At 36.7% G+C, this 18,574-nt stretch overlaps 1 protein-coding gene across 2 annotated transcripts in view; it reads right to left on the bottom strand.

Moving 5' to 3' along the window:
- The window catches only part of LOC306656019 (bleomycin hydrolase), a 77,360-nt gene that overhangs the window by 7,188 nt on the left and 51,598 nt on the right, over positions 1 to 18,574 (bottom strand). For both annotated transcript variants that reach the window (XM_079130842.1, XM_079130843.1), the window contains 5 exons: positions 15,205 to 15,360; positions 14,210 to 14,368; positions 14,033 to 14,100; positions 12,159 to 12,276; positions 7,030 to 7,099 (listed from right to left, as the gene is read on the bottom strand). In XM_079130842.1, the coding sequence (XP_078986968.1) occupies positions 7,030 to 7,099; positions 12,159 to 12,276; positions 14,033 to 14,100; positions 14,210 to 14,368; positions 15,205 to 15,360 (571 nt within the window). The remainder of the gene's footprint in view (positions 1 to 7,029; positions 7,100 to 12,158; positions 12,277 to 14,032; positions 14,101 to 14,209; positions 14,369 to 15,204; positions 15,361 to 18,574) is intronic.

The raw sequence follows: 18,574 nt of genomic DNA, 5'->3' as shown, positions 1-18,574 counted from the left end.
AGAACACACTACAGGGTAGGCATCCAGTAACTGGTGATATAGCACAACAGTCACACTGGTGTCTGACTCCTAGAGATCTGAAGCTGGAACCATGGGACAAGTTAGAAAGCCTTCCTTGAGAAAGGAAAGGTGAGGGGGCCTGATGTTCTTGTTTTCTTGATTTCATTAGCCTTAGGCTAATAGTAACAACAAAAGCAGTTAGTGATAGCTAATATTTTTGAGTTCTTGTGTGTGCCTGGCATGATTCTCACCACAACTCTCTAAGGTAGATAAAATCATCATCCCTGTTTTATAGAATAGAAAGCTGAGGCTCAGATAGATTAAATACCATGACCAAAGTTATATAGCCAATATGGGATAGCAGGGATGCATTCCCACTCACAGGTACTATTTTTTTAGCCTTAGGCATGTAGGCTATTTGGTTAATAAAGATGGATGATGAAAAGTCCATCTCAAAGAACTCAGTTATCCAGGTTTGAGGGTAGTAGTACTTTCCCCAAGTCTGGAGAGACATGAAAACCCTCCAAGGTAATGTAACAAATCTGTATACTGCTCATTTCCAGGAAATTAGAAATCTGTTTTCAGTTCATACAATTACTCTTATTTCAGCAAGTTCAGCTCAACATTGCCTATAATTTATATTACTTGCCCTAGAAATCCAGAAGTGAACCTCAAGCAGATCAGTAAATGATTGTCTTTCATATGTCATATATACGCACGCGCATGTGCGTGTGCGTGTGTGTGTGTGTGTGTGTGTGTGTGTGTGTGAGTGTGTGTTGGGGACAGGGATACTCAGGATTAAATCCAAGGGTGCTCTACCATTGAGCTACATCCCCAGTCCTTTTTAAAATTTTATTTTGAAACAGAGTCTTGCTAAGTTGTCCAGTCTGATCTCAAATTCGTGAACCTCCTGCCTTAGCCTCTGGAGTCACTGGGATTATAGGCTTACAAAACTGCACCTGGCAAGTCATATACACTTTGAAGGGTGCTGCAAGTTCTGAATTCTAATTCGATCACTGACCCTCCACAACCTAAATAAGCCAAAACCTCTCAATGTTTCAGTCTCCTCACATAAAGCATGGATATAACCACTTATGTTCATATCTTGATTACATTGATGCCATGCAGAGAAATAAATACAAATACATTAGCAAACTTTATCTTCTTATAAAGTAAGATGCCATATAATGGTATGTCTTGAGTACCTCTGACAGAAATAAAGAATATTCATTTAACTTTTTGGATCTGTGTGACAAAAGATGATGCATGACTGTAATCCCAGTGACTCAGGAAGGCTGGGGCAGGACAATCACAAGTTTGAGGTCAGCCTGGAGAACTTAGTGAAATTCTGTCTCAAAATAAAAAAATAAAAAAGACTAGGGTTGTAGCTCATTGGCAAGGTGCCCCTGGGTTCAATCCCTAGTATGGAAAAAAGGGGGGGAAAAAAAAGATTTGTGTGACAGTCTACAATCTGAAAAATGCTTTTACACGTTTGATGGTTACAAAGAGATAAAATGTAGGACTTCATAAGAAAACAGCAACTATCCATGTTACTAGTAGAGAAATGTGAAACTGTAAGGTTAAACTACTATTCAGGATCTATATCAAAAATTAAACATTAACTGTCTCCATAACTCACAAGTAGTAGTTTGGTGAGGCAATTAAAAGTCATAATATTGGTTTTTCCAGATATAATCTGAATTGGCTACATAAGTTTCTTTCTAGAATAATATCTAACATGCCAGAGTCTCTAAGTGAAATCATCAAGGGATTCCTTTTTAGGAGGGAGTCTAGAAATTTTGCTAAAATGAAATCAGGAACAGAGACACACATTTATGAGAAAAGATGAAAAATGTGGATTAGAAATAATTTCAAATGTCTGAGCATCTGAAAGACACAAAAGTAATGTGTTTTTGTAGTGTAGAGGATAGAAACTAGGTCCTTGAGCATGCTATGGAAGTGTTCTACCACTGAAATACATTCTTAGTCCATAAAAACAATTTGATAATGAAAACTCATTTTGGTTCCAAATGAAAACTAAGACAGAATTTTAAAAAGATAAAGATTTTCCTTTAATGAACATTACAGAGGTAGAAATACTACCACATTACTCTCACTTAAAAGTTCTATTACTCACCATATTGAGAAACTAGACCGAATAAAAATTAAGAATTTCACACTCAGATTCTGCTGTATAAGGATCACAACAGGAAAATAATCTCAGGACTACTAAACCAATCCCCAAAGAAAATAGTTTCATAATAAAACTGGTCATTAGGGAGATCAACAAAAAAATATAATTTATTAACTATCAACAACAGTTTGACATACATTGTGGTAGAATGCTGGTAACTACCAAAGCTGGGTGACAGGGAAATGGAGTGGGTTCCTTAATCTCTTCAGTTTACTTTAAATATGTTTGAAACTGTCTATGACAGAAAGTTAAGAAACACCAAAAAACTTTGTTAAAAAGGAGCATGGACAAAACTGAGGTGATCCTGGGTGGCTCCATACAGTTTCTTAGTTGCCCAACTCATAAAGAGCAAATAATGTCGGACATAGACCTTCACAAGATGCTCTGCCCCTAATTTAGATTCTCAGTTGAGAATGCTGCACTATGGGCCTTTTCTCCCAATATCAGATCATTATATGATCATTCCCTGACCCTTTACAGAGTTTTATGTCCCCTTAGCATTTCTCATCCCCAATGATCAAGAGTGAACTAGAGGTGACCTGAACAGACAAGGTGAAAGAATGCACAGTTTGGTAATTAAAAAAACTGGCTCTGGTGTCATATTATCTGACTTATAATTCTGGCTCTACCACTGATTAGCTAGGGAACCTGCAGATCATTTTGGCTAAAGATTCTTCTCAGATGAATTTCTGACTAAGGATGAGAAAAATCAATGATTATTTCTTCTAATTTAAATTCTTAGATGTTTTACAAATATTCAACTTTTTCTTTTTTTATGGTATTAGGGACTGAACCCAGGGGTGCTTACCACTAGGTCACACTCCTAACCCGTCTTATTTTTTATTCTGAGACAGGACCTTACTAAGTTGCCAAGGCTGGCTTCCAACTTTTGATCTTCCTGCCTCAGCCTCCCAAGTGCCTAGGATCACAGGTGTGCGTGACCATGCCTGGCCTACATCAACTTTTTAAAATGAACGATAATGCAAATAAAAAATAAATCCCAAGGTCTGTTCCCTCAACTGACTATGAAATCCATCTCTGATAAGACCCATAAATAAGGTACAGAATGCACAGTCGAGTATTAAGGTGAGAAAACAAATCCTTACTATGTAACCTACTCAATATGCATTCAATTTCAGTACAGAGGGCTATGAGTATTCTAATTTACCAACATAAATGAAACCAAATGGTACAGCAAGGCAAGAACTAATTTCTCCTTTAATGTCCTTCTTGTTCAGAAGAACCTCTATCCATTTTGTGAAATGGGTTGTTTAACTTAATAAGGCAAGGCCATAAACATGACCAATGGGGAAGACCAAGTCAGGACTGGGTAGAGGGCAAGGGCAACTTGTCCAGGTATCTCTGCTCCATTTATCTCTAGCTTGTATTATCAACATTGCTTTTTTCCAGAAATATCAATCTTAATAGGCAGAAGCCCCAAAGAGCACAGTAACAAACTGTTAACAATGTTATCTACAGAAATAAAATCCCAGGATGCTGCTTAAGGTTGTCCTGTCTCCTAACAGAGGATGAACAGAGGTCCTGCCTCAGCTGTGCCAGGCAATGCCCACCAGGATGACAGACAGGAGGGCCCCACTGGGGAAAACAAACATCACCAACAGAATAACATACTAGGCACTCTCCGAAGGTCAGGCTAAGTGTGCCAATTAACTTAGATCATGTTTTCTTTCCTTCCTTCCTGTTAAGTCAGAAAGAACATTACCAAGAAATACATGAGAAAAATTTATTTTGGCTTTGAAAGGACTATCTCTACCCCCATCCTCAGTTCAACTTTTTATCTTTTGGCTCTCCACTGAAATGCTTCGCTCTGTATAAGCTCAGGTATTTCAGTTATTTGAGAACAACAACAAAATTAATTTAATCTTTACTAGATCAGTGCACATTTCACTAGGAAGGCTTATAGACAAGAGTATAGTGTCAAGACCCCAGTTCTCTAAACAGAATAATGGAATGATTAAGTCAGGAGAAAACTTGCACTGAGCAGGAGTAGAGAAGTATAGATAAGCTAGGCGTGGTGGTGCAGGTCTGTAATCCCAGTGACTTGGGAAGCTAAGCCAGGAGATTGCCCAGTTCAAGGCCAGCCTCAGTAATTTAGTGAGACCCAAACCATTTAGCCACACCCCATCTCAAAATAAAAAATAAAAAGGCTGGGTGGAGTGGCCTGTAATTCCAATGGCTCAGTAGGCTGAGGCAAGAGGATCCTGAGTTCAAAGCCAGCCTCAGTGAAAGAGAGGCGCTAAAAGCAACTCAGGGAGAGATCCTGTTTCTAAAGAAAATACAAAATAGGGCTGGGGATACAGCTCAGTGGTTAAGTGCCCCTGGGTTCACTCCCCAGTAACAAACAAACAAACAGTGTAGTTAAAGAGAAAATCAACAAAGTAGCTCAGATTTCTAAGAACAAGTATTTAGATTCAGAATAAGAGTACCTTGACAGTAACTCATACTACAAAAAACACAGAGCACTTTTCTGACTTTATAAGTACTTATCTTTTCTTAAATGGGTATCACAACTATCTATAACCCAATGACTGTTATAGAAAGAAAATACCAACAAAGTAACTGGACAGATCCAGGCTCCTCTAAACAAGCCAAAACTTCAGTCCTTTTCCTAGATGCTCACCTACATAACAACCCCAATTGTAGATACCAAATGAGACCAGAGATGGGACAGGAGCTATAGAGGTTCATCTGAAGCAAGAGAAAAATAACTTTCCCTAGTATCTTACATTTACTACAAGTAATCAAATCTTTCCAATTTAAGAATTCATTTTTCATTTCTTAATTACCCCCAATTTACAGATATCACTAAATTATGAGTTATTTTTAATTTTTTTTTTTGCTAGCTTTGTTGAGGTTTAAAATGCCTCTCTACCTGATATACCAATGTGTACTTGTCTTAAAATGAAATTCACCTTATAAGAAATCACACTTTTTAAAATGCTGCACACTGGGTTTGGGTTGTGGCTCAGTGACACAGCATTTGGCTCACACATGTGAGGCACTGGGTTTGATCCTCAGGACCACATAAAAACAAATACATAAATAAAGACACAATAAAGATATTGTGTCCACTTACAACTAAAAAATTTTTTTAAACACTTCATTCTAATTCATAATAGTCGATTTAATAAGTGCCCTTATAATAACAAAACAATTACAGAAATCACAGAAGGGAGACATGTAACTATTTGGTGATGCTGAAGAGAAATGCATGAACAGCACTTATATTTGTTTATATAAACACTGAGTTGCTGAGTTTCATAGCAGCTTCCAGGGACAGTAAGCCAAAATCTACCAATGATCATTTTCATGTGGAGATGAAAAGATTTGGAATGACAGATTAAATGACCTTTGGATTTTGGCCATCATATCAGTGCTGTGCTGCTCAATCAGCATAAAGTCCTGTCAAGTTCACAACTCAGGCTAACAGACTCTTTTAAGACAGCAGTTTCAAACATGAGCAACAGAAACTGCAACTGAGCACTTCCAAACCTTCACACACTCTCCTCCACTTTTTACCCTTGAAATCCCAGGAATCTAAACATGGTTGGAAAATCACTATGCTAAACACAGAGGGGAAAACAGTAAAGAGTAGCCAAGATCTCTAATTTTTTAAAAAATTCCTTCTCTTTTAAAGAAAATGTCTGCCTGATTTCTACTGAGTAAGATTCATACTGGAGTTTACAAGTATCTGTGGATCTCACTTCTCTGGTTTCCCTACACATTTCCTCCCATCTTCTAATTAGTCTAGTAAACTGTGGTTAATGTGGCTTTCCCAGACAGAATCCACTAAGAGTAAGAAATATGGACTCTGAGAATGAGCTGGCTATAAAACACTACCAGTACACAGCAGAAGTGCATGATGTATACACTATGGTAGCTGCTGCTTTGGGTTTGAAACCCCAAAAACTAAAGCATAAAACTTCCTTTAAAAAGCTTTTATTTATTATTAAAAACAATCTTTAAAAGTAAAAGCCCTAAACTATTAATCAGTGGTGATCTCTGAGTTGTCAGACTGTAAAACTCCCAAAACCTTCCTGGGTACTGGGAATTAAATCCAGTGCCATTTTACCATACAGCTACATTTCCAGTTCTATTTTTTTGAGACAGGGTATTACTAAGTTACAGTAGCTGGTCTCAAAATTTATGATCCATGTGCCTTGGTTTCTCAAGTAGCTGAGATTATAGGCATGCACATTTCCATGACTGGCAAGATTTTTTTCTTTTTATTACTTATATTTTAAAATTTTCTACAACTCATGTTTCCATTTATTTTGTTTGGCTTAGTTACTATATTTGTGACTTCTGCCAGGGTTTTGATTTCTCAATATAAAAAAGTTACAGATGGCAGCTGAAGTGTTCTTCTCTTCTTTATGCTTCACAACTTTCAAGGAGTCCTAAGAAATGCCTGAAGAAAGTTTCCTGATAATCCTATTCTCCCACCAGGACTTCTTCCTGAAGAGTTGGTACAGTAGATGAAAATGCACCAAATGCCACATGGCCAGCATCCTGGCAAAGGGCACTCAGACTCCTCATCAACCAAGGGGTTCTGTTACAAAGCAGTCTAGCAGAATCAGAATGGTTTAGTACAAATGCCATTACAGACTGGTCTCAGAGTCAACCTGGAGTTCAGCATGCCATCTTGGTCATAGGAACCCTGGGGTAAACCAGATCCTCTTATTTTTCTGTAGAACAGTTTAGCAAATGGGACCAATTACCAAAAAATCCTCCACACCACAGTAGCATTCTACCCAGACAGGTGGAGTAGTACAGACCCCAATCATAGGAAGTTAGTATTTCAACATTATGCTCACCTTTGTGGCCATGGTCTTCACCCCATGAATTTTCCACTCTCCATTTCACGAATACACCATCCTGATCATCCTGTAAAAAAGTGGATGACAGTATAAAATCTGAACCTAGATTCTCCCTGCTGGGGATGGGGAATGTCATGCAATTTTACCTCTTTTGAAATCACTCAGAATAAACAGCCTGCTCTCTACAGCTATGATACACATGCTCAAGGCCATATATTTTCTACTATCACTAAAGGGATATAATCTCTTGGGGTAAAAATACAATAAAACTAATAAGGCAATAAATTCTATCTTTTCTTTTACATTGTACTCTATACAGAAAATAAATGTAAAAATGCTACTTGGCTAAGAAAATTAAAAAATACTTTTATTAAATTACTATAAGCAGTGAACACCATTTGAAGCCAAGGACTCTTGCTTCTAATCAATCAGAATTCTTTAAAAAGGCATCCCATTGCATTTATTTTAGGAAAAATTCTAAGACCTGTTAAGAGTTTTTTAAAAAAACAAAACAAAATAAACATATTCTCATCTTAATACCTGATTTTCTATTTGGGGAAACCAAGTGTGTTCTTTCATTGATTCAGTTACACAAATATTGAATTTAATACAACAGAGACTGAATGGCAAGGCAAAAATAAAAAGATCATTAACAAAACCCAGGTGGTTCTACTCTTCTCCCTCTTCTATCTTTATTAATAAAATAAGTGCAATTTTCATCTTCTTAAAGGGACAGTGATACTCATCATGATAACTTACATTTATGGCCTTTATTATAATGACACAGAAAAGGACAAAAGGAAGGCTCCGTTTGGGAAAAGACTTTTCTCTGTCATATTTACCCAGGACATTTGCTAATGTCAAAACAACTTAAATCTTCATAGCATGAGAAGAGTGCTGACCCTTGTATTATCTCCTAATGATTTCATCTGTCAACTCCCACTTGTGTATCACTGCATGATGAGTTTTATCTACTGGAATTTGGTTCCCTTTGGCTTTGCTAACCTGAACACTCTACTCTTAGCAATTTTCTTAGATCTCAATAATTTTCAGTCTCAGATTCAGCCAACAAAGAAACCAAGTTTCAAACACCCTTACTGGTACACTAACAGCATTAAACTATAAATTCTGAGGATGGCATAAGAAGTTCATTGTGGTTTTCTATTCCATCCCTTGTAGTCTATCTTTGCTTTTCTTTTAAATATCACTATTAAAATTTATATCACCTAAAGTCATTTATTTGTTTTATAAGTCTGAAAAATTTTATTATTCTTTATTTGGCCAATGAATTCTTAGATGACCTAGATTAAGTTGTTCTTTGATTCATCTGCAAATAAAGAATGATAATATCTGCACCTCCTGTATAGGGATTCTATGAAATCAGAAATGAGAAAGAACATTGCAGAAATAAAGCTATTATTGTGCACTTATCTCTGTATTACTTTTGTTTTTGAACCAAGGGATTGAACCCAGGTGCACTTTACTACTGAGTTACAAACATAGCCCTTTCTATTTTTTATTTTGAGTTAAGTTGCTTAAGGCCCCCCAAGTTGCTGAGGCTGGCCTTGAACTTATGTCCTCCAGCCTCAGACTCCCAAGTTGCTGGAATTATAGGCATGTGCCACCATGTCTACTATTAAAATGTAGTTCAGATTAGTTTTGGTGGCCAAAACTCTTAGTGGGGGAAAAGAGAAATTTCAATATAAAATTTCAGTTATTATATAAATTCTATTTCATACTACTAGTATATAAAGTAGCTCTACTTCCCTGAAGAAATAAACCATACCAAATAACAGAAATTTCCGAGAAAATGACATGGAGTATAAATGAATTTTTTTTTTTTAAATAGTTTTTTACTTGTCAATGGACCTTTATTTTTATTTATTTATATGCAGTGCTGAGAACTGAACCCAGTGCCTCAGGCAAGCTGACATTGAGAAATTACAAGTTCATTTTTTAATGTGTTTTAATTAGCTATATATGACAGTGGAATCCATTTTGACACATCATACATAAATGGAGTATAACTTCTCATTCTTCTGTTTGTACATGATGTAGAATCACACAAGCACTCTACCACTGAGCTACAACCCAGCCTGAATTTTATTTCTGAAAAATATAAATAACAGAGATAGGAAATGACAAAAAGCTGAACTTAGTTTGGAAATTACAACAGGTTTCTTTGCCTTCTTAAAAAACAGCCCCCTAGACAGTTTAAAATTTTATCTTATGGGACTTAAAAGTTTAATTATAAATCCATTGAATTTTTTTTTTTTTTTTTGGGTGCTGGGGATCGAACCCAGGGCCTTGTGCTTACAAAGCAAGCACTCTACTGACTGAGCTATCGCCCCAACCCCTCCTTTGAATTTTATAATCCAGTGGGTCCAAACATAAATATGAACAAATTATCCAATAATTTATTCATGAAAATTCCTCCCACTATTTGCTTCTAATGCCAAAAGGCACCCTTCTTTAAAATCCTTTTGACTTGGCATGGTGACACATGCCATTAATTCAAGCACCTGGGAGGCTGAGGCAGGAGGATTACTTAAACCCATGAGTTGAATCCACAGGTTTGAGATCAGCCTGGGCAACATAGTGAGACATCATCTCAAAAAACAAAAATAACACACAAAACCCAAAAAGTTGTAATAAAATGGAGAAAAGCTAATAAGAAAACCTCTAGCTGGGCACAGGGGTGCACCTCTGTAATCCCAGCGACTCAGGAGGATGAGGCAAAAGAACTTGGAAGTGTGAGGGCAGCCTCTACAACTTAGGGAGGCTCTAAGAAACTCAGCAAGATTTTGTGTCAAATAAAAAATAAAGTCAGGCATGGGCGCAATAGTACACGCCTATAATCCCAGTGGCTTGGGAGGTTGAGGCAGGAGGATTATGAGTTCAAAGCCAGCCTCAGCAGCTTAGGGTGGCCCTTATCAACTCAGTGAGACTGTCTCTAAATAAGAATATAAAAAAAGGGAGCTGGGGTTGTAGCTCAGTGGTAGAGTACTTGCCTAGCACGCGTGAGGCATTGGGTTTGGTCCTCAGCTCCACAAAAAATAAATAAATATAATACAGGTATTGTGTCCAACTTCAACTAAAAATAATAATAAAAATGTGACCGCCAAACACATTTAAAAAAAATATATATATATATGTATTTTAAAAAGGCTAGAGGGCTGGGAAAATAGCTCAGCTGGTAGAGTGCTTGCCTTGCAAGCACAAGGCCCTGAGTTCGATCCCTAGTACTGCCAAAAAAAAAAAAAAAAAAAAGGCCAGAAATATGGCTCAGCACCCTTGGATTCAACCCCCCAGTACCAATTAAAAATAAATAAATGAATGAAGGGCTGGGGAGATAGCTCAGTTGGTAGAGTGCTTGCCTCGCAAGTGCAAGGCTCTCGGTTCAAATCCCTACCACTGCCAAAAAAAAAAAAAAAAGAATGAATGAATGAATGAATTTTACAAAAGGCCTGGCATGGTGGTGCATTCCTGTAATCCCAGTGACTGTCAGAGGCTGAGGCAGGAGGATCCCAAGTTCAAAGCCAGCCTCAGCAATTTAGTTAAGACCCTAAGCAACTTAGGGAGACCCTGTCTCAAAATAAAAAATAAAAAGGGCTGGGGATGTGACTTAGTGGTTAAGTAACCCTGGGTTCAATGCCCACTATCTCCCTCCCCCAGAATAAGATAAAATAAAAAGGTATGGGGATGTAGCTCAGTGGTAAAGTACCCCTGAGTTCAATATCTTGTATTTTGCATTTTGTTAATAATTCAAAAGTGAGAATTTTGTGAATTGGGGTAATAAAACTTAAATCTCCTTCTGTTCTTCTGAAATGATTTTTCCTGATCTACAAAGATAATACCAATTATGCTCCACACATTTTTCTGTATCTTCATATGAGAATCTCACTAACTAGAGCTGAGAAGAATGTAATGATGAAGAAAACAGTTCCCTACTTTGTAAAGATCTAAACTTTCACATTTATTCAGGAAAACTACAGGAGGATCAGTAAATATCAGCACAGGATTGCCTAATCAGTTCAGGATACTTTATATACTATACTATGTGTAATCTCATGTAAAACTGAGAATATCTCAGAATTCTATTACTTAAAGCCTTACCCCTATAATTTGTACAAATTTAAGATTTCCTTAAGATCAGGTTTTAAATGGGAGAGAGTCACAGATCTAGATGCTGTGGGGTCAGCAGGGTGGCTTTAAGTGAAGTCACTGGAAGAGATGGGAGAACTCTATCCCACTCACAATGTTTGCCTAGAGGTTATACAAAACAAATCAGGACTCTACACAGGCTAAAAGAATTAAAGTAATTCAAAGATTTTTTTTTTCTTTAAATGATTCCTGGGCATAGGAGTAAAATAGTGATTCTATAGCCTGAAAGTATAGCTTATTAGTGAAAGATAAAATTTTGGTTTTTTTTTTTTCCAAAACTGTGTCCTAGAAATAGTGATATTACTATTCAAAGTATTTTATAATAAGTTTGAACTACTTTACATTCAATTTCCTCAAGATCTGCATAAATCCAGTAATGTGCATGGAGTCCACAAATTACTGTCATTGCCATCTTACCATAGGAGAAACTGACTGACAAATGCAAGGAAGGTTGTCTTAACACAGGTCATCAAGGTATGAACATGTGGGCTGGGGTTGTGGCCCACTGGTAGAGTGCTTGCCTGGCATGAATAAAGCACTGGGTTTGATCCTCAGCACTACTTTAAATAAATAAATAAATAAAATAAAGGTATTATGTCCACCTACAACTAAAAAAATATTTAAAAAAAGATATAAACATGTTTAGGAGATATTTTAATTCCTTATAAAATATTAGTTATCTTCTTCTAAGTTCCTCAGCTGACCTTTCTTCACATCAAGACCTTTCAGTTACAGAAAAGCAGTTACTTTCTTACTTGCCACTGACCCAAATTCTGCTCCTCATGAAAAGTTCCTATTTTTGTTACAAAACCCCAAGTGACACAGGTACAATGTCTTACTTGGAAGCTAACTTTTAACAGAAATCATATACACCATGCATGAAGTTCTGCTGGATAAGCAGCCTGCAGAAGAATGTGGCTCCATCTGTGCAAACACTTTAATGGGCATGCTGAGGGTCCTACCTTCTCTGAGACAGCAGTGAAGGTCATGGCATGGGTCATAAGTGACTCACCAAAAGCCAACCTCTCGGCTTTATTCATGTTCTTCAAGGAGACGCCAAACACTAACTCATGATCATAGCTGTAAAAAGATAAAATAAAGGTAGTACAATCATGGCTTCCAACTATAAAAGGAACACAATAGAAACCAAAGAGGTTCAACAGCTCCAAATAAATACAGGATCATCTCGTTGTAGCTTTTCACAGAAAACATGGCATATGCAAATTTAGTCTCTTTAGGGATTCTGTTCTTTTTTTTTTTTTTTTTTTTTGGCAGTACTGGGGATCGAACTCAAGGCCTCGTGCTTGCAAGGCAAGCATTCTACCAACTGAGCTATCTCCCCAGCCCGATTCTATTCTTTATGTATCAAAAGAGTATGCAAGAAAATATGAAATGATTAAAGATAAATTCCTCATATCAAACGTTAATAAGATCAGTTTGTATTATCATTTTGGCAAGAAAACTTTCCTAAAAAAGTGAAAAAAGCTTTTCAAGTAACTTATTAAAAAAGTGGTCTCTTTGGGCTCACAGAATCACCCAGTTTGCGAATTCATTTAATCCACTACTGACTGTGAAATTTAAATAAATAATGCCCAAAATATTGGAGACCATTTTCAAAATTAAAAAAAAAAAAAAAAAAAACCCAGGCTGGGGAGATAGCTCAGTTGGTAAAGTGCTTGCCTCGTAAGCACAAGGCCCTGGGTTCAATCCCCAGCACCATAAAAAAAAAAAAAAAAGAAAGAAAGAAAGAAAGAAAAAAACCCTCACTAATTTTCTCTTTTAGTAATTTCTTTTCTCTTATTAACTATCAAGATATTTATTCAAGCCAGGAGTGGTGGCGCAAGCCTATAATCCCAGAGGCTTGGGAGGCTGATGCAGGAAGACTGTGAGTTTGAATTCAGCCTCAGTAAAAGCAAGGTGCTAAGCAACACAGTGAGACCCTGTCTCTAAATAAAATACAAAAAATAGGGCTGAGGGTGTTGCTCAGTGGTCAAATGCCCGAGTTCAATCCCCAGTACCCATAAAAAGCAACAACGAAAAAGATATTTACTCAACTTCCTACAAGTAACAATTACTTGTAAGTAACGACTCTAAAATTGTACATTTTAATAGTCAAGGAATCTTGTATGATTTAGTTTGCAAATGAGCCTTCAATGTCATAAAGAAATGCTTTAAGATATGTACATGAATTAGTCCTACTTGTCATAAAAACAAAATACATAAAGCATCAAAGTAAGAAAAGCAGTTTAAGAAGGAACAAATAGCACACAAGAGCTCTGGAAAACCTTTCATTATATTCCCAAGTGCACTGGGCTGACATAAAGAGTAATCAATTGTTTTGTTTTTCTCAAATATCTTTTTTTTTTTTTTTTTTTTGGGTACCAGGGATTGAACTCAGGGACACTCAACCACTGAGCCACATCCCCAATCTTATTTAGTATTTTATTTTAGAGACAGGGTCTCACTGTGTTGCTTAGTGCCTCACTTTTGCTGAGGCTGGCTCTGAACTTGCAATCCTCCTGCCTTAGCCTCCTGAGCTGCTAAGATTGCAGGCATGAGCCATCACACCCGGCTTCGGATGTCTTTCTTACATTGAATAGCTATTCAGAAAGACCAGTGGCTTCTGCTAAAATATGATCTTGATTTCCTGAGATAGACCTGTTAAATATGTAAGGTTTCTGCTATGAGACCTCAAATCTACAGGATGCAAAGAAAGAGACCTGCCCTTAGAGTAATCTTTATCTTTGGATAACCTCAGCAGTCATTTTGTTCTAAAAGTGCACTCCAACAGCAACAACCTACAAATAACTTTCTATTTTAAATTTCCTGCACTCACACATTCATGTCACTGAGGCCCAGCTTGCCATTGAAGTGTTTTCCAACATCACAGCCAAACCACACAGCCTAGAAATAAAAGAGGTAGAAAGTAAGTCAACATAAACCAAACATTATACCAAAGTAGTAAAAGAAGGTATTTTAACCCCAATGTGCGAAACACAAAAACAATACCAACCTCTCCATCTTTGATGGAGGCAGCAACCATCTTTTTCAAGAAGTCAATAGGCTGGTTGTTATATAGAGTTTTTCTCCCTCCAACCATATTGCTTAAGTAGTCTACTGTGTAGAGTTTGTTGTACTTGTGCTGGGGCCGTGGGTCATTCACGAAACATATCTTTTGAGATTAAGAACATGCCGATTAGAGCACAAAACCAGGAATGTAAAGCAAGATACACCTCTCCTTTAGGTTCATGTGTGCATCAAGTTCATCACCTCTACTTATAAGAATAAGCACTACAGTCACACTGTAAAATAAAAACAAAAGAATGGCAAAATACATGTGAGAAAAGTTCTTACATATTCTAACTAGTGTGAAGGACACATTTGGGAGCTGCATCTCCTAGTTTTTCCTACTGGCAACTACTGCCCCCAAACTAATTTTGAAAAACTGAATGTACTGGTTAAAACAACATGGAAAGTCCATCACTATAAGGCTCCTGCTCTCCAGTTATAAAGCAGGCTCAATACCCAGCAAGCTATTTGCCTGGAAGAAGGTCAAGAAGACAAAAAAGGAAAGAAGTTCTGTTCATGTTACTAGGTAGATGGAGAAGACCCAAAGAGAACAGGAAAAACTAGGATGGGACACTGCTCCCTTCTACGAGAAAGTTCCCTTCGGGGCCTACAGTATAGAGATGCTCTGAATCCATAATAAGAAACATCAAATACACTTTCATTTTGTCTTTGCACCTGAGAAAGACTCCCAGCCCAAATCAGGGGAGCAGGTGAAAGTTAAACTGTTGGCCTACAACCAAAAAAAGTCTCTGAAGATGAACACTGGGGAAAGATGAGACTGTGGCATGACTGACTTTATTAAGCACATATAACAATTCAAAAATAAAAGTTTGTTTAATATCTAGTTCGATGCATTCACTCAAGCATCTTATAACCGTCTTTGTAGTTAACAGACATTCGAAAGTAAACAGCCAGTGGCTGCCAGTGCCAGCCTCCAACCTTATCTTCCATATTGAAGAGTGGCTTGACATGTTCTCTGTAAAACTCCAAGGGTGTTATGGGGCCAATCTTGTGATAATTTTTATCTTTGTCTCGATACTCCCAGGTGAATGTCTCTGGTGGATTACCCAAACAGATGCACACCACACGGAATATCTGGAAGAGAGAAGGAGAATGAATGGGCAATGGTTAAGAGGAAGTATTTTTAAACCTAAGAGGAAGAAATTTTTAATTTCTTCATTTGTCTCAAGCCTGGAAAACGTGAGAAGATGGTTAAATTCAAGTCAGAAATTTCCAGGAATCTAATACTGCTCCAAAATTTGTTGATGTTCAGGATTTGATATCAGCCAACTTGTGAGTTCTCAAATAAACATTCTGAACAATGAAATTTTGAAATGTTAATATTTAGAACTTAGTACTTGTCCTGCAAATTAAACTTCCTTAGCTAAGAAACTGCCTACCATTGATACCCAACAAGATCTCAGTAGCTCTTCTACTGATTAATTTTCAAGTGACAAATAATGACATAATTTATAAATAGATTTCCTTCCCTTTATGCATTGAGGCTTTCCTCTGATTGTAACTATTTTACCCTAAGCACTTAACAAGACCCTGTCTCAAACAAAAGACAAAGGGTTGGGGATGTGGCTCTGTGGTTAAGTGTCCCTCGGTTCAATGCCCAGTATCAAAAAAAAAAAAAAAAAAGTAACTTCTAGTAGTATGATGCTATTTAATCCTTCAACCAAGGTAGTAAATATTATCCCCATTTTACAGATAAGAAAACTGAGGTTTAGGGAAACAAATAAGTTGCCTAAAGTCACAAAGCTAATAAATGGCAGAATTAGGATTTGAACTTCAGGTTGGATTTCAATGCTGTTTCTGAAAAACTATGAATTTACCACTTACTGTAACTTTCTGGGTTTCATACAACTAATCTCCTAAAAAAAAATAAAAACTTCTTAAGAATAAGGACCCATTATGGATATTTTGTGTTCCCTTTAGCATCTAGCTCAGTGCTATATATTTGACCTAGATAAAATCAGTGGTCTGATTCATTCTCTACATAAAATGACAAATAATTTTAGAAGCACCACTTTATTCAAGTCACTTCCCTATTGAAAATCCAATAATACTTCTCCATTATCTCCCACAACAAATCCAAACTCCATGACCTAATTTCTTAAATTTTTATTTCAACATATATTCAGTAATTATGTAAAGTACACTAATCTTAAGTACACAGCTCAATACAATTTTTAAATGTACCCTACAACCATCATTCAAATCAATATATGGAACAGATAAGAAAGGGTGCTCTGGTTCCTTTGCAGTAAATAATCCACAACTTCCCTAAGGTAACCACCATTTTGATTTCTATAACCATAGATCTGGTTTTCTCCCAGTGCTGGAAATTGAACCTAGGGGTACTCTACATCTCCAGTCTTTTACTTATTTATTTTTTAAACAGGGTCTCACTAAGTTTCCCAGGATGGCCTTGGACTTGTAATCCTATTGCCTCAGCTTCCCAAGTAGCAGCTGGGATTACAAGCGTGCACCACTATGCCCAACTAACCATGAATTAACTTTGCATATTCTTTAACTTTGTACATATGGAATCACAGAGCAGAGGCTCTTTGGTGTCTGGTTTAAATTGGCTGGCTGACATATCTATGATATTCACTCATGTTGCTGTGGGTTTAAGCAATTTGTTTTGTTTGGTATTGGGGATTAATCCCAGGGACACTTTAACACTAAGCTACATTCTCAGTCCTTGTTTTTATTTTGAGACAGGGTTTTGCTTAGTTGCTGAGGTTAGCCTCAAACTGGGAGGTCTTCCTGCCTTCTGTGTTGCTGGGATTACAGGTATGTACTACAGCACCTGGCTGGCAACTTGTTCCTTATTGTTGCAATTCTACTATGTTTACAGTAGTAGGTTAACTTAAAAGAGGTTATGCTTGCCTTTCATTTTCTGTTTTCTAAGCAGAACCTTTATTAGGATTTACTATGTGCTTTATGAGCCTAGACAGATGGTCCATAAACCACCTCTCTTTTAATGTTGTACTCTCAGACTGGTTTCTAACATAGAAAAAAAGAGGCAAGGCAGCGCATAAGCAACTGTGACTGAGTTACTCTAACCATGGATTAATGAGCTTTGCTTGGGATTCACATGGACCAGAGAGTCATATTGTATTTGCTCAGAACTTCAGGAATCTGTTATTATGAGAAAGACATTGCCACTGGTAACTATGGTCAATGACAATGAAGGTATATAGTTAGAAAATATTTAGAGTAGGAAGGTTTTATAGACTATTAATACTATATACTACTAATAGTATACTAATAGTATTTTCAACTATTAATTTTTATCACACATATATGTATACATGTTCATGAAACCATTTTGATAAATTCTCAGTTATCCAACAATGGTGAATCAAGGCCCTAACCAAAAGAAGGGGGACTCTAAGGCCAGGCTCAATGAAGATTAAGACAAGTGAATATCTGTTTACTTTTATTTTTACATTTACTTTTACATATACTTTAAAAAATAAATATGAATGTTTTCTACTATAATATTCATAGTACCTTATCGTGCATTTGACTTCCTACTTGAGGTAAAAAGTATTAAGTTACCCCCTTCTTCTCTCAAAAAAATGCATCAGTTGGGCTGGGGAAGCAGCTCAGAGGTACAGTACTTGCCTAGTGTGCACAAGTCCCTGAGTTTAATCCCCAGTACTATTAAAAAAAAAAAAAAAAAAAAATAGAGTAAATCCACATTTCATTTCTGCTATCTAATGAAGTCTATGATAAATCCTTTTGCAAGACGACATTTAGCCCTACTATAAATTAGCCCTTTATAAATCTGAATTTTATCAAATATATATTCAAGGTATATGGGAGGATAAGAGTGACATATCTTCCTCTTAGATTCTGATAAAACTTTGTAACTTGAGACATGTGGCTTTATTTTACATTATTTGTTCACCACAACTATAAATTATTCAAACATTCATATTTAACTCAGTTTGTAACACTTTGTAAGAAATATCTGACTCTGAATCAAAAAACAATACTCTTTTTTCTTCTGGGGTTGAACCCAGAGCCTCACATATGCTAGCTAAGCACTCTACCTCTGAGCTACATCCCCAGCCCTCAAATATAGTTAATTAACTGAACTCTGATTAAAAATCTCCAAGGTCCCTGGCACTAAATTTTCTTGAAAAGAAACTGCAGTTCTGAAGTAAAATTGCTTATTCTCAGTGGTACAAAACTGGCCATGAGCTTTAGATATCCAAGTCTGCCCACTAGTGGGCAACATAGGAATGTCACCTGCTTCTCACAAAATGCACTTGGTACTCAGGACAAAATA

Source organism: Sciurus vulgaris (assembly GCF_902686455.1).
Source record: "Sciurus vulgaris genome assembly, chromosome: 3".
Taxonomy (NCBI): Eukaryota; Metazoa; Chordata; class Mammalia; order Rodentia; family Sciuridae; genus Sciurus; species Sciurus vulgaris.
The sequence above is the reverse complement of the archived record's forward strand: the minus strand, read 5'-3'. Positions and strand labels throughout refer to the sequence as shown.